Below are 15,546 nucleotides of genomic sequence, written 5' to 3' on the forward strand. Positions count from 1 at the left end.
CTGTAGATCTAATCTGATCTTGAAATGGGTCCTGTTGTTGATGTCAGGTGTAATTTCTACCCAGAACCGTAAACACTATAAAGGGTTTCACCCTGAAGAAAATCCTGTATGTTGTCATGCTCAAGCATGTATGCAAATTACTGTGTATGAAGGTATGCTAAATTTCTATGCATAATGGGACGCTTGTAGGGGAACGGAGTTCTTGCAAAAAGATCCCTATCTCCATGCATTCTTAAGAAACTCCAACATCATTATGTTTGATAAAATAGTTGTGGAGCAAATTTAGTCCTGAGTAGGTCCAAGTCTTGATGCCCTTTGGACCTGGTCTGGTCTCCAGCTTCAGTGGCTCAATCTTGAGTCTGATTTGACTTTACTTGAGTTCAGATTATGACTGGATTATTATTCACTTTATGTTTTAGAAATAAAATGTTTTCATATTTTGATAATATTATCTTAGAATTTCATTATTTGTGCATTTCTGTTGTCCAAACAAGGTGTTTTTTAAAAAAACTTTACACCAGAATTTTGTCTCATAAAATGCATAACTATGTATCACAGTCCATTGCTTTATGCATAAATTTGATTATTTACTATGTGATTAGGCTTACAATTGACATATTGCAATATGTACTGATACTGATATCTGCAGTAATATTGTAATGATTATTTCAAAAGTATCAGTCACCATGGTCAGATTGGAGGACCCACAGGAAATATTGCTGGAGGGGGGTTGGTTGGTCGGTTAAAAAGGGCCTTGTTAACCAACCAACTATGTTGTCTATGTTGTTTCCTTCAAATTCCCATTAAGCACAGTGCACACAGCAAACTCTGCCCAGAGATGCAGAAACTAACCAGCCATCCTAGCTGGAATAACACTTCCTGGCCCAAGGTTTTCCATGTGTCAGTCGGTTTGTGGTAATTGAGATTAAACACAACTTAATTTAGAAATATTGTGTATATTTGTGAGAAAATGTGAGAAAAACAAAATGAATCAAACTCTTAAAACTAGACTAGGGCCCAAGTAAAAGGCAAGAGCTTAACACTGGCTAATAATGCAGACCGGCGGTAGCTGATGCTGAGGTTTAAAGGAGCAGATTCTCTAACAAATTTGCCATTACTCAAGTAACCAACATTAACTGAACTTGGGCCACTGGGATTTAGATCCTTTTTTAATGGAAGACAGTGTTGGTGTGTTTATGAGTTAGGCAGAAGCAGGCGAACAGCCCGATGGCTGGAATAAACATTTTTATTAAGTTATAGTTTTAGAAAAAATCCAACACAAATTCACAAACAATGATTAACATGCACAATTTTAGTATACAAGACAAAACAGTTACTTTTCAATATGAAAATGCCATTCTACATGTCAGTATCTCACAGAGATCATTGATTAATACACCAGTATTAAGGTCGGAGAACACACTATATAAAAGCAATAAGGTTGTCTTTGATGGCCATGTTTAAAAAATATATGGAAGCTATTTACACTGCACCAGGTACACTCCGTTCTAGCAACAACAACCACAGAAACCAATCTAAACAAACTGACCTTATGGATATAAACAGATATGTTGTTCTGAGATCAATACGTTTCAACCATTCCAGCCTGTGGCTCGGATCGCTTCTTTCAGCTTCCTTTAGATTGTACGTTGTAGTGTTTACTAAAGCACAAGGCCAGAAACAATAGTTTTGTGTTTTTATGTCAACATGAGCAGAGAAACATTAGGCTGAATTACAACTATGTAGCCCAATAATAAGAAAACTGAAACTGCCACACATTTAAGCACTGCAAATTAGTAACCTACGAGTCTGCCACCTGGCGATGAGGTTACCTTATTTCGATATTAACGGAAATATTAACACTTGGATCACGTATTTGCACACACAAGCTGGCTTGAGGCCGGGTCACACCAGAAAGTGGTATTCGTCTGCACGTCTTAGTGAAACAGGCTTTGCTAGAGGCTCGGTGACACAGTGGATACTCACAGGGCAAGTTCGTGAACTACTGAAGCTGTCGAGCTAACGGCTAAACACGCTAGACAGTGGGAAAATGCTAGTTCTAGTCAGTCCACGCTAGCTAACCAAGCTCACTGTCGGTTAGCAAGATCATAAGTCCGTAAAAAACAGAACATTAAGTTCACACAGTTGATTCAAAATATATTTGTACCATCAAAACTGGTCTAAAAGCCATACCTCCTTTGTGAAGCAGAGTATACTCAAACAGAGGAGGGTTGAATGAAAGCGGATTGTGCAACACAGCAAATAAGCTACGTTAGCGTCCTCCATTTTGGATTCTATGGTTCCCTCAAAGGTATGTCAGGACGGTTTGTGTTTGCTCAACGGCACAAAAAATTTCACCGAAGTTGAACTCCACGCAGAAAATTTACAGCCCCACGAGTCAATCCGCTGATCACAGCACATCAATTTTGCCAAGAAACTTTACCGTTGTAAATGCTGGTGTGACGGTGCTAAAGATGCAGTAGCACTACTGCTGGAGCAGGACAGCTTAGCAGTGGTTGCGTTCGACACGTAGCTCAAAAGAATCAAGCAGCCAGTCAATTTCAGATCACTACTCCAATTCAAAGTCACAATCTACCACTACACTACAAAATACTTGTAAAATATGTGAAAAAACTGAGCAAATACAGTGAGATGTCTAATAAAAGCAAACCGAAACACGGCAGAAAAAGAATGCCTTTGACGTTGTCAGATAGGGAGCAAAGTAGTGGAGGACATCTGAAACATCACCGACTGTAACACAACAGAACGAGTGCAATGAGAAAGGAGCCATCAGTCAATCAAGCAGCTGAATTGTGACAGCCGTAATAATGGGGCAGGAAAATCAATATCCCATTGACTGGTCTGCAGCAGTCTAATCAACGAGCACAGCGCTTTATGAAACCAGTCAAGGAGCAGATAGGACAGCCTGATTATGTCGGCCGTTTGGACTTTTTACGAGGCCTCTGGGGTCTGCACACCTGTTCAGACGGCTAAGTGAGGACATCCAGTCACCTTGCATCAATTCCTTGTGCTTTCATTCGACTTTGGGGTGGGGGTGGGGGGAGTAGAGAGTGCAAAATGCAGACAACGACAGCCTCTGAGCTAATGACCTACACAGCCCCATGTTCAGCAAAGGCACAGTAATGTGTAGCAGTTCAGTTGACTGTATCCTTCCACGTCCACATGAACATTGTCAGGACCCCAGTAATGACACCTCAGCTCTTACTTGGGTGGCTTTTGACAGACTCATCCGTGTGATAAAAGGGCGTGAAAAGTAGCTCCCTCAGCAGAGCAGCAATGTTCTTTTGTTACTGTTCAGTCTGGTATGTGTCCAATAGATGGTAATGGGATGGGGGTAAAATGACAGCCGTGCCTTTCGCTCCATTTCCAGTCGGGGCTCTCTCACCGTGGTATTGGCATCAATTATTCTGATGCCTTAATAGCCCATAAATTATGCCACGGATGGAGTCATACATTTATTATACCACAGACCATAAATACTCAAACCAAAATTTCCGACATATATCTCAATCCATTGCGGCTTTTCTAAAGCTTCCAACCTTTTTTGTCCCGGTGTACTTGTCTCAATGAAAATTTAATCAACATACCCTTTCCAATAATGGGCTTCCTCTACATTCTGAGTTTCCTGTCCTTCCTCGCTAATTTCTTCGGAAAGAAAAGCAAACAATGCCTCTCCTGCGACATGAAACTCTCTCCTAGGCTATCTGAGAAGGAAAGAAAGAGGAAAGGAAAAACTGAGTGAGCTCTAGTGAAGGCACTGTTATCCCGTAGTCCATTGTGCACTGGGCCAGCTGGTCATCTGGGGTGTAGATGGTACATGTTCTGCGATATGATATACGTATCTAGAACACAGGTCGTCTAAATGTAGAGGAGGAACAGTACACATGGGATCTGCTTGACTTAGTAACACCACACGTCTCTGTTCTCTGCAATCCCAGCTTTTTTGCTAGAGTGAGAATGCAGAGAGTGATCGGCATTTATTATTTAGAGGAGCATGAGATAGAGGGCAAATGCCAGGATCTATCAGCGCATTGTAGACAGGCCTTAAGCTCAGGAGCCGGTGGCTCTCGGACAGACCGAATATTATTTCAGTACACAGAGATAAGTGGGTTTGAGGCACAGTTGATCAATTTGCTGTGTATCTTTCATATATCTGACAAAGCCTGGGAAAACCTTTAAGCCTGCAATGGATGTTTCATTTGGCAAAAGCTGCAAAAAACTGCGATAATTGTAGATATAAGTTAATGTTCTATCAATGGAACTGATTTAGTTTATTTACTCTTGTGATAATAAAAAATTGATGCAACCCATGGCCAATCACCTGCTTAGAAGCTGACCTTGAGAAGAAAAATTCTTGTGATTACACTTTTTTGCAAAAGATTTGTATATAGAATTAAAGAAACCATAAAGCAAGCAGCTTCTGTCACCTACTTTGGTATGGACTGTACGTGTAAATGGGTTTTAAGGCAGTAGTATCTCCAGAGATACTAAGAAGATAAGTCATGTAGACATCATAACTTCTAAAATGAAACCTAGAGCATGGTGGCACTTACGACGCTGGAAGAAATACTGAAAGATATCATGCATGCAAATCATCGAGTCTCTATGCGATGGTCCTTTAAAAGAAAGTGGCATGGTCCCTTTAAGAGTTCGGCGGAGTCCAGTCCTTTCCAGTCTTTCCCAGCCCTGCCACTGAGGCCCAGGCCTTGTGCCAGTCCAGTGGAGGGTTTACATAGGACAGGCTGTCTGAAGGGATGGCGGGGAAGGGAGGGCGCTCCGTGGGCTCTGATTAGACATCACCAGACGGAGCAGAGCAGTGCACTGATGAGGACTGCAGAGAGGTACAATGGGCTGAGGCGGATCGCTCCTGATCCCCGCGCTCCCATGCCTGCAACAAAAAACCAGCAGAGCAGCTCGTGAAGAACCAGAAATACCCCTCCAATCAAAAGAAGAAAACCTGCACTCTGCCGTGCTATCCTCTAAATAAAGCAAAAGCCAACTGATTTTTTTCTTACATATCTACATTATTACTGGTTTTCAACAGGAGAGGCTACGTAAGCACCCTGAGAAGATAAAGTTCGTATCACATCAAAGAGGAGAGCGGCAAACTGACTGACTGACTCACAATTTTGCACAGCAGTGGGATGGGAGCACAGAACTGCTTTATATGCTGCAGCGCTGTGCAGCCAGTCAACAAGGAATAATAACCCAATGGCAGAGATGGATGACACCGCGCACGCATTTCTAAAAAGGTCGCATTTCTCGCACTTGAAATAAGTCTATTGCACACGGTTGGAAAGGGATGCAACGAAGGCAAATTAAGTGTTGTCACTGAATTATTGAATCCTCACGTAGGTTTTATCTGTGGAAAAGAAAAAGGAAATGATATAAAGAAGGAAAGACAACCACAATAAACTCACTTAATTTATGGATGTGGATGGCTTCACTGCCCACACCTTCGCCCCCCTCGCTCATGGCCTTGATCTGAATGAGATAGTTGTCACTGGCGGACAGGCTGAGCTCCACAGTCGTTTTGTTGGTCAGCAAAGTGTTAATGCCATTATAGCGATGTCTCTTCAGCAGCACCTGAGGCAGGAGAGGGTGACGCAGAAAAATGAGCTAATGCTGGAACCGTCATCCTTGATTCTGGAGATAAATCAGAGCTTTGCAGTGAATTGGGACGTACCAAATATCCAGTGACCTTTGACTCTGTCTCCATAGCTACTACAGGATCCCAGTGCAGTGTGAGTGTGGAGCCAATCATGGTCCATTGTATGTTGAGCGGAGCCCGATCTGGAGCTGGAGAAAGAACCGGAGGTAAATGTGTTGCCTGTGTTTGGCTTTCTAAAGTAGTGCATGTATATAAAACAATTTACAGGGGAGCTACTGCTTTGTATAGTAGCTCCACTTGGAACAATTTTGATAAGAAAAACCCTCATCTTATCAGTCTGAATAATAAATTGAGGCTGCAGCACAGCACCCTCTCTAATTAAGACAGAGTGAATTCTAAGGTGGCCCTGAGAGCTCAACTCACTGAGGAAGAAACAAGAGGAAATAAAGAAAACGTTTTCACCCCTTTCAAAAAATGTGCAAGCATTTACAAACAAGTGTGGCAAACTGAGACTACAATTTCCACATTGCTGTTGTACGCCTCCGCCAACTGCTCAAGTTGCATTTACATCCATGTCCAGACTCAGTGAGAAACCTGCTGTCTTCACTTAAGGACTATTTTTCCAGAGGAGAACAGAGGACCGACAGAGAGCTTCATCACATGGTGCAACGACAATCACCTGAAACTCAGTATCAGCAGAACCAATGAGCTTGAGGCGGACCGCAATGCTTCAAATATGGATGATGCTGCAAAGAAGCTATAAATTGTATATCACACACATCTTCATCTTCATCTCTACAATCAGCACAGTTTCAAGGTCGACACCAAAGATTATTGTCACCACTTCAGTTATCTGACCAAATGTGAAATACGGTCACAATCTGCCCTTCTGTTCCTGAGTTATGATGCTGAATAATGACCAGAAAAGTGTTTCTGCAGAACATTATGATGTCACAGTGAAGCTGACCTTTGAAGTCATTACCTCATTTTATCCCATGAGACATTTTTGTGTAACATCTTGTCAGAATTAGCGTATGAACTCTTGAGTTATGGCCAAAACTGTGTTTTGTGAGTGCCTGTTGACCTTGGCCTACCAAATTTTAATCCGTCCAGCCTCGAGTCCAGGTGGACGTTTGTGCCAGATGTGATGAAACGCCCTCGAGGAGTTCCTGAGATATCACGTTCACGAGGATGGAATGGACGGATGTCCAGTATGCTGGTGCAGATGGATGGACAGATAACCAGTACCAAGAGTACCAAGTACCATGTTTTTATGTGTTTGGTTATGTTTGGTCACTGTGCAGCGTTTTCTGAACGCTAAACACTTTCAGATTGATTGACATCCTCTTCATTTGCTTGTGTTTTATTTATTTGCACTTTTTTGTTGTTGTAGTTGTTGTGGTGCATCGAGCATTCAGGGCCGCCGTAGAATTCTCACTATTTTCCCAAGTAAAATTGTGGTGTCAAGTGCTGTGTGATCACTCGCAGCACATCTCTGGCCACAGGAAATGAAAAAGAGATATGGCCAAAGAAATCTGGACCCTAATAATGGTGTCATGAAGCATGAGCGTGCTGTGGTTACTTTTTCACTTAAATTGCAGAATGTCTGACGGGTGAAATCCCTAAATGTCAAAGAATCTAGCTTGTGCAGCAGTTATCCAGTTTAACTTTAACATCACTTCACAATTTGAAAAAGCTAAATTGTCCCTGTCGCTATATTCCCCTCACCCCACTGATTTATCTTCCCTTCCTTTTGCTTTTGTCCCCCCAAGGTAAATGGAAAGCTCTCGTCAGACTGAAGCTGAAGAAATGCTACGCTTGTCATGTTGAGGACGGTACGACGTCATCCGAGAGAGACGCGGCCCATGAACGAGAGGCATTTAGAAATGATTTCAATGCCCCTCTGGGACGCACTCACGTGGTTTCTTTGTGGTGGTGTTGATGGGAGCCGACTGTGGCCCGGGGCCAGCTGTATTGAAAGCAGCCACAGAGAGGTAGTACACTGTGTTAGCTTTCAGTCCCGTGATGTTAACCAGCGTGTAGTTTCCAGATATGCGCACTTTGCCAACAGTGTCAGGCTTGGTGTCGTCTTCCCAGTACACGACCTGTTGGGCAGGAAACAAACAAAAAAGCCACAATCATGAGCACAAACAGCCTGATTCTAGTGGTGCGCTTCACTGCATTATTGAAATTCATATTCCATCATGAAATCTGAAATGCTGTTTGTATTACAGAACAGAAGGGAGGGAAGCAATGATGAATAATAAATTTTTCACGAGTGGAGTCTCAATTACTGATGCACATCCTCTTCTCAACCACCCCGGCCATATAAAGAGGGCATTAGTGGGTCATATGATAACTGACCTAGGAAGGAAAATTCATGATTACTGCCTGTTTAGTTCATGAAAAAAACCTCAGCTCCGACTTCAGTGCAAACACACTGGACATGAAAAGGGAAGAGGTCATGGATAAATCTTGCAAATATTTTAAAATGCTTTACATCTACTAGCTAAACAGCACTTTCGACAGCAAAGCAGCGCACTGTGCTCTGTTCCACAAGGTGCACAGTTTGCTTTAAGGCTATCAGCCTCCAATTACAGGTACAGGTGAAGTGATATTTGATAAAGCAAGTGGACTAATTTGCTGCTTGCTTTGGGTCATCTTCAATATTCATGCGCCTGGTATTCAGTGACTTCAGAGTTAAGTCAATAAATAATTTAATTGAAATGTGAAGTCTGCCCTCGGGGACATCACTGCTATAAATTATTTCATTTCAAATGTGTTATCACTTAAAGCTGCGCATGATAAGCACCAGAATTCAGTTTACAGTAATGTCATCTTTTGAGCAGCAATAATGATGATGAAATTGAACCAAAACTGGATTGCATTTGCAATCATAACATCTAATTAACGGCTGAGCGCCATATATGTGCAGTCCGCAGCTCCGGATCCATACTGTTGGCAGCCTATTGAGATTCAGCAGCTTAAAGCCACTTCAGGGCCGCGTTTGGAGAAATGGGCTCAGTTCTAAAAGGACAATGTGGCCACTGCTATGGCAACTGGAGAGCTTTGTGCTGAGGGCCAGAGGTGACAGATATTGAAAGAGCACCGAGGGAGAAAAAAAACAGCAAAGCCCTCTTTGCATTCTTGAAAGGATGAGGGATTTTATTTTCCTCTTGTGGGTTTGCTGTTGGTGCACCACAGTGTTGAGGTCATTTCATGATATTATTACGCTTAAAACCCAATCTTTGCGGAGATACATGAGAAGATGTAGTAGAATATTATAAGTAAAAAAAAAAGAGGGGGAAAACTCATTTTAAGAGCAATGAAAGGACGGTTATGAGCTGATAAACAAGCCACAGGGAAAAGCTCAATTATCATGTTATTTGAGAAAAAAAAGGAAAGAATGATTTTATAGAGAACCGTAACATACCTCATATCCAAGCACTCTTTCTGGGATGGCAGGGAGAGCTTCCCAGATCACTTCAATTTGCACTGCAGACACACTTCTAGTCCTAACCCTCTTAGGAGCCACGCTGGGGACTGCAGAAATAGAGCGCTGGTGAGAATCCCAGAGACTCATCCAACACCATCACACACACTAATAGCAATAAGAGGAAAGGCGCAGGATAGACCTGTAGTTTCACTCAAAAGCTATTTCCCCAGCTCTCCTTTAATGGGATCTGTGACTGACATAAGGGAAGACTATCTGCCCAGCAAATTCAATTAACAGAATACCTCCCTGACAGCATGGTGTGGTTAGTGTCTGCTAGGATTTCCTGTAATCTACCAGCACGATAACTAATATCAAGTTGACATCCCCTGCTTGAGAGGGGAGGGAAATAACAGCACTGGGAAAAAAAAAAAAATCATTTCATCATTACTATTTCAAGGTCACATTTGTAAGGACGGAGATTACAGTTTATTTAGGCATCACTCTCTGCTGGGCTGTCAAGTCTGCATCGTACCTTCCTCTGCTGAGTACACGGTGCCAACAGAGCTGAAGGGCCCCTCCCCTCGGTTGTTGTATGCCCCCACTTTCACATCAAAAGGCGAGAAGGGTGGGATGGTGTCGTTGCGGAAGGCGTAGCGCGACACGCCGGGCGTGGAGATAACAGCTCGCGTCCACGTGACCGTGCCCACGGGCCTGAAGGCGATGATGTAGCCGAAGCCCTCTCCGTTCTGCAGTTCCTCGGGAACAGGCTGGGAGCAAAACACAAAACTATAGTGATATTAAAACGCATACAGACGAAGAAACAGACGGGCCCGTCTCCGCGCTCTACCTCGACAAGGGCTTCTGTGATTAGACACAGCCTCTTTCTTTGTCGCCACCGCCCAGAACACTGTGCAGTCACCCTTTGCCTTATCTTTTCCCCCCTGCACGGCTATGTAATTGTGGCTAAAGTGCAAAACTCTTCAACACTCTTCAGAGGAAGTGCTCTCTGTCCCTGCTTTTGGAGGGAGAAATGGCACTCGGAGGCTGTGCCGGAGGAGAGGTGTCTCGCTCTAATGTGGGTCATAAAATTGCTCCGTTCAATTCTGCACAATTAAGCAAAACCATTACTCGGCCATGGAGAGAACAGTAAAATGTGACAGATGACTTACCTCCCATGTTATCACTAATTCAGACTTTGTGCCGCCTCCACCTCCGACATCAGTTGGAGCTGTATCAGGAACTGAGAGGTAAAGCCCAGAGGGGAGCAATTAGAACACAGTTTACAAAGCTCGACGACAAGCCTCGGCTATACTTGCAGCCATATGACAAGGGTACCTGCTGCAGAAACTGTCTGCTAGTTTACACCCCACAAACACAAACATTTCACAAAATAGTGAATTACTGACATTGCCCAAATGTCACTCTCCATAAACACCCAGCCAAGATCTGTAGTGTTTTGCAAATGACATTCGACTCATCCCGCTCCACTCCCATTCCCACTCAGCTGCCTGTGCACTGCAGTGTGAGGGCTAAGCCGACCGTGGATATGGAGGAGCATTTGTGCACGTCCTTATAGTATCCTTTAGTAAGTGGAGCATCGCATTTAATGTGTCAGCAAATGGTTTTTGCAGCATTTATGTCTGCCCATGTACTATGGCTGTCTGTTAGGGCTGAACTGAGATCCCAATACTTTGTGGGCAACCTGGATTTTTAGCACGAGTGTTTCTGGCTGTGTATTCATGAATTGAAGACTATGTATCAAAACAGACACGCCTTACTAAACCTTAGTATTATCATCGTGATATACAGTATGTAACTCTTAAATATTATCTAACCAAATAAGAGGCATCCAAAAAGCCACTATTTGATGAAAAATATAGTTATACAAGCTATATGAGTGACCTCCACACATAGGACAATGTCTCAAAGTCAGGCTTAAAATCTCAGCACTGAGATTGGTCTATAAATATTACCAGGAAAGCGAAAAGCAAGGAAGCAAGGAAAGCACAGCACTTCTCCAAAATCGTAAAATCTCTCATGTATGTTGTATTTTGCTTCTTTGACTTTCCTCCTCAAGTTTGCATCCACCACAGCTTGAAAAGTCAATTAAAATGCAGTCTGAGTCCTGAGTGCCATCAGAGCTGTCAGGCCATTTTTTATTTTCAGCAGCCCATCAAACACTTGCCAGTGTGTTTTTTTTTTTCACCTCAAAGGTAGTGTGACGGAATTGTTGCTCTACCATAATTATTACAAATTAAAATAAACCTCCATTTTTAGAAGTATTTAACCTCAACACTCTGGTTAAAATGTAGAGTGAGGAGTCCAGGGAAGACTGGCATCACTTTTACAATCCAGACAGATCCTTCAAGACTATTTTGTGAAGTGTGTGTGTGTGTGAAGTGTTTAGTTTCACATACTGGCATCCTCTGTCCTGGTCTTGGTTGAGGCTGGGCTGGGCTCCCCCAGGCCTACGGTATTGCGGGCCACCACCCTGAACTCGTACTCCACCCAGGCGTTCAGACCCACCACTGTGGCTGTCAGCATGTTACCGTTGACCACCTCCGGCACTGCAAAGCGGAAATGAGTTCTTTAGGAAATCAGGCTGCCTTTCAAATGGACTCAAATTGAATGATTAATAAATAAAAACCCACATAAAGACCTGAATAAATACTGCATGGGGACAGGAGGAGTGTTGCGCGGTACCTGTGTCAACAGCCTGCCAGCCCACAGTAAAGGGCGTCCGCGCCTGGATGATGTAGCCGGTGATGGGGCTGCCGTTGTCCCTTCCAGGAGTCCAGGAGAGCTGGGCAGTGCTGTCTGTGATCTCCTCAACTGCTACCTTGTCTGGAGGACCTGGCGGACCTAAATCAATCAGACAGTGGGTGAACCAGAGGTGATCATCCATCCCAAGAAGCCTCCCCTCATCAAACTCATAAAGATTTCTGCACCTTGTTCGATATCAAGGCCAGTGCGCTCCCTTTAATTAAAGGCCACGTCCTTGATGTGTGCATGCAGGGACTCCTCATTCACTGCGCGTGTGATGTGCAGGAAGTGATTACTGAACACCGGCAGTGGAAGGAGACATTGGATTGGATCAGTTATGAAAAAAGGGAAGAGGGACTACAAGGGATCACACACCCATGAGAAGAAGAATGGGAGGAGGTGTTTGTGACTGTTACACACTCTGGTTTTACCATGTTCTGGTTGTTTGCACTACTGCTCAATTATTCAGATGCTTTCCATGATATTTTGCCGATGTGTAAATGAGCCAATTATAGTCATTTTCTGTGATAAACATTGCCTTCTCAAAGCACCTGGGACAGCTATTACAGTTTGTTAAGGGCATGAATACCAATGGAAATCACCAGAGATAAGCCCACACAGTGAGCCAGATACACCGAGCACATATCAACGAAGCATCCTCAGCCTGCAGTCAAACGCACCAGCGTGAGTGTGCGCGCCATTGTTGCAAATTTAACCAACATGTATCGAATGTAAACAGACGCTGACATGACTCTGACTGAGGCAGCATCCTTTTTTGCTTTGCTTCACTGTGTATTTACAGGGAGCCTCAGGGACTCCTCACATTTTTCTCTGTCAAACTTCTTTCTCCTTGAATACTTGTACAGATGCTTCAATGCCACATCATTTTACAGTAAACATACTAGGGTATTCAGCAAGCTCTTGAAATCAATTGGTTCTCTTACCTTTGACAACCAAGATGGCAGAGGCGGACAGGCTCTCCACATCAGTGTCAATAACGCAGACATATTTCCCTCCATGGTTCAGCTGGATGTTGCGAATCATCAGATCCCCTGATATACTCTGGAATGGAATATGATCGTTGAAAAAATAAAGCTAAGTAAGAGCTGCTGTGTTATTTCATCACTCCGTTTTTGGCTCTGGGATGTCTGAAACATTTATAATGCTTTGCACAATCACATCGTCTGCAGGCCACTGATTTTTGCATCTCTTCAAACACCAACAACAGACATGGCAGATGTGCTCTGCACAAATAATGCTATTGGCTGCCCTTCAGGCACTACACAACCAACCAGCCCCTGCAAACAGCTACCAGCCATACAGAGGACACACAAAACAAACAGGTCTAGTAAATTGGCAAGAAAATCCTAATTATTCAGTAATTACATAAGCTCAAGCAAGACATGAGCATAACTCCCAGTGCAAATATTATTTTACATAAGCAGGATGCATGTGGTGACCATGAAGGAACACAACAACAAAAAATCAACAAACTTTGAATCAACCTTCTAATCCGTATGAGAGCGACTGAATTATTTGTCGCTGCACGAGGGAAAATCTTGAAAGGATGAGGCTGCTGCTCTCTACATTCCTCTTACCGACAACAAATCCAGTAAAAAAAAACACCAAAAACAACAATGCCCCTTTTTTCGCTGCATCGCCCTGCCTGCGGTACTCCTACTGAACGATGTAATTGTAAATGTTTAAAAACACATAAACATTATATGAAGTTTCATTTTTGAAAAGCGCTAAATAATGAACAGGAATAAATATTGCTTTTGTTGGGGACTATTTTCAGCTGTGGATTAGTACACATTTGTTTCTCTCGTGTCTACTCTCGTGCCCACAGCAGCAGGACGGCATATGTGGTACTGACTCAGTGTACACTATATGATGCCTGTGCTCATCGTAGTGAAGGAGCAAGAGTGTGGCTCATGGATGCTTTTCTTGGAGTTTATATATAAATAGTTTTTGGACAACAATGGAGCGTCAGGGCACAGAGCTTAAAAAAAATCTGGAAATCTAGATCAGACTTGGGATATAGAGACAATACTGTCCAATTTGGGCTGTCCCAGAATAAACCTGGCCACTGTCTCTTGTCTACTCATCCCCTAATCAGAATTTTGCAATAAATGACACAGAAAACACTGGCCGACACAACATTGCAAGTACCCATGGGTACTTATCTGACACGTCTAAAACCAGTTGTGCGTCATGTGACATGCAGTCATCGGGCAGTTGGATCATTTCATTGTTGGATTTGGTCTTCTGGTGGGGTTCGAATGTCACCAGCCTCATCCTCTAAAATGAATGTATGCCAAGAGTCATTTGCAATGTTGTGTTAACAACTTTTACCCACACAGCATTATTCTGTTCTCATTTTGAGTGAATAAGGGAATCCGCCCTCTGACAGCTGCCTTCAAGTGGCCTGTCACAAAGCATGTCAGCCTGCAAAAGGTGGTGAGTTGCTTTAGAGACAAGTCACCTGAGGGGCGAGCCAGGTGGGACTCGTTGCAGTCATAGCAGATTTCATCACCCGCGGCAGCTAGCGATCACAGCTCCACTCTGCGGCGACTGGGAAGGAACGTCTGTGGATCTCCGCCTCTCTAAAGCGCCTGACAAAGCAGCGCTGAGCCGAACGGGGCTTCTAAGCGGCCACGGGCTAAAGCGACTGCCTTCCTTTCATCTCCTCTCCTTTCGCCTGACAGTTTTTACGCACGCCTCTGCCACGTCTGATTCTCCCCGCAATGTCAGCCACCACCTGGCCGACCTGAGAGCTTGCGATCGAGAGCAAGGCAGGGAGGAAGTGATGAGGCAGATTTGCTTTAATTATGTTAATTAATTCATCAGAAGCTGTTGAGCAGGGGGCTGGTAATCTCTCTGGACAGGGGAAACAGATTCTGTGAAAACTATATCTCATTATATGCCTATGCACAGTTCAATGTCATTAGTAATTGGCATTCGCATTCATGAAGATATGAATTTGGCATGTCCACAACAGTATGAGGGCATTCAGATATGAAGCTGACCTTTAACACGCCACTGACAGTGACCAGACTGCTGACCTTGGATGATAAATGGTGCTACAAAAAGCAAAAGGAGTGTAATTTCATACAGATAAGCTCTGAACTATTGACTTTGCCCTTCATCAAAAGGAACAAATATTCAACAAAGAGTCGTCACTTATTATCATTTCAGAGCATAAGGATTTAAAATGAACATTTACTAACGCCAGGCCTGCCCTTGGTGAATGCCAGCCAGCTCATTACTTAATTATTTTGGGGCTCAAGATTCATAAATAGGTATGCAAATTGAATTATGACAGAGGGAGATGATAAGAAAATGTTCTCCTTTGAGGTAAGGGAATTAGAAGTTGAAGGGATGAAAAATATTACGACTTCGTAAGTGAAGACCCTCTGCATGACTGAAACGGCATTTCACCGATACATCTGCAGAAGCGTAACACGCAGCAGCTCACGCAGCCCATTCAAAAGGTACAGATCAAGATGATTGACCTGATACTGCCATTCACCGAGGCTTTAACAGCATGTGAATGAACGAATATGACTGATTCTCAACAGATATCTCTATCTTTTTGATATTCCATCCACCGCTGACCACGGGGAAACTTTCAAATGGACGAGTCTTGGCATTAATTTCTCTGCTTGGGTGTTATTGGTGTCTAAAAAGCCCTCAGCGGGGCAGTGGAGCATAC

General features: G+C 43.4%; 1 protein-coding gene across 2 annotated transcripts in view; it reads right to left on the bottom strand.

The window, feature by feature from the left end:
* Nucleotides 1-4,800: 4,800 nt before the first annotated feature.
* The window catches only part of cntn3b (contactin 3b), a 40,828-nt gene continuing 30,082 nt past the window's right edge, over nt 4,801-15,546 (bottom strand). For both annotated transcript variants that reach the window (XM_041949808.1, XM_041949802.1), the window contains exons 13-22: nt 12,776-12,893; nt 11,772-11,930; nt 11,486-11,635; nt 10,238-10,308; nt 9,601-9,835; nt 9,066-9,175; nt 7,551-7,737; nt 5,708-5,820; nt 5,442-5,607; nt 4,801-4,909 (exon numbers count right to left, since the gene is read on the bottom strand). In XM_041949808.1, the coding sequence (XP_041805742.1) occupies nt 4,818-4,909; nt 5,442-5,607; nt 5,708-5,820; nt 7,551-7,737; nt 9,066-9,175; nt 9,601-9,835; nt 10,238-10,308; nt 11,486-11,635; nt 11,772-11,930; nt 12,776-12,893 (1,401 nt within the window). In that variant the 3' untranslated portion in view covers nt 4,801-4,817. The remainder of the gene's footprint in view (nt 4,910-5,441; nt 5,608-5,707; nt 5,821-7,550; nt 7,738-9,065; nt 9,176-9,600; nt 9,836-10,237; nt 10,309-11,485; nt 11,636-11,771; nt 11,931-12,775; nt 12,894-15,546) is intronic.

Source organism: Chelmon rostratus, chromosome 2 (assembly GCF_017976325.1).
Source record: "Chelmon rostratus isolate fCheRos1 chromosome 2, fCheRos1.pri, whole genome shotgun sequence".
NCBI classification, from domain to species: Eukaryota; Metazoa; Chordata; class Actinopteri; order Chaetodontiformes; family Chaetodontidae; genus Chelmon; species Chelmon rostratus.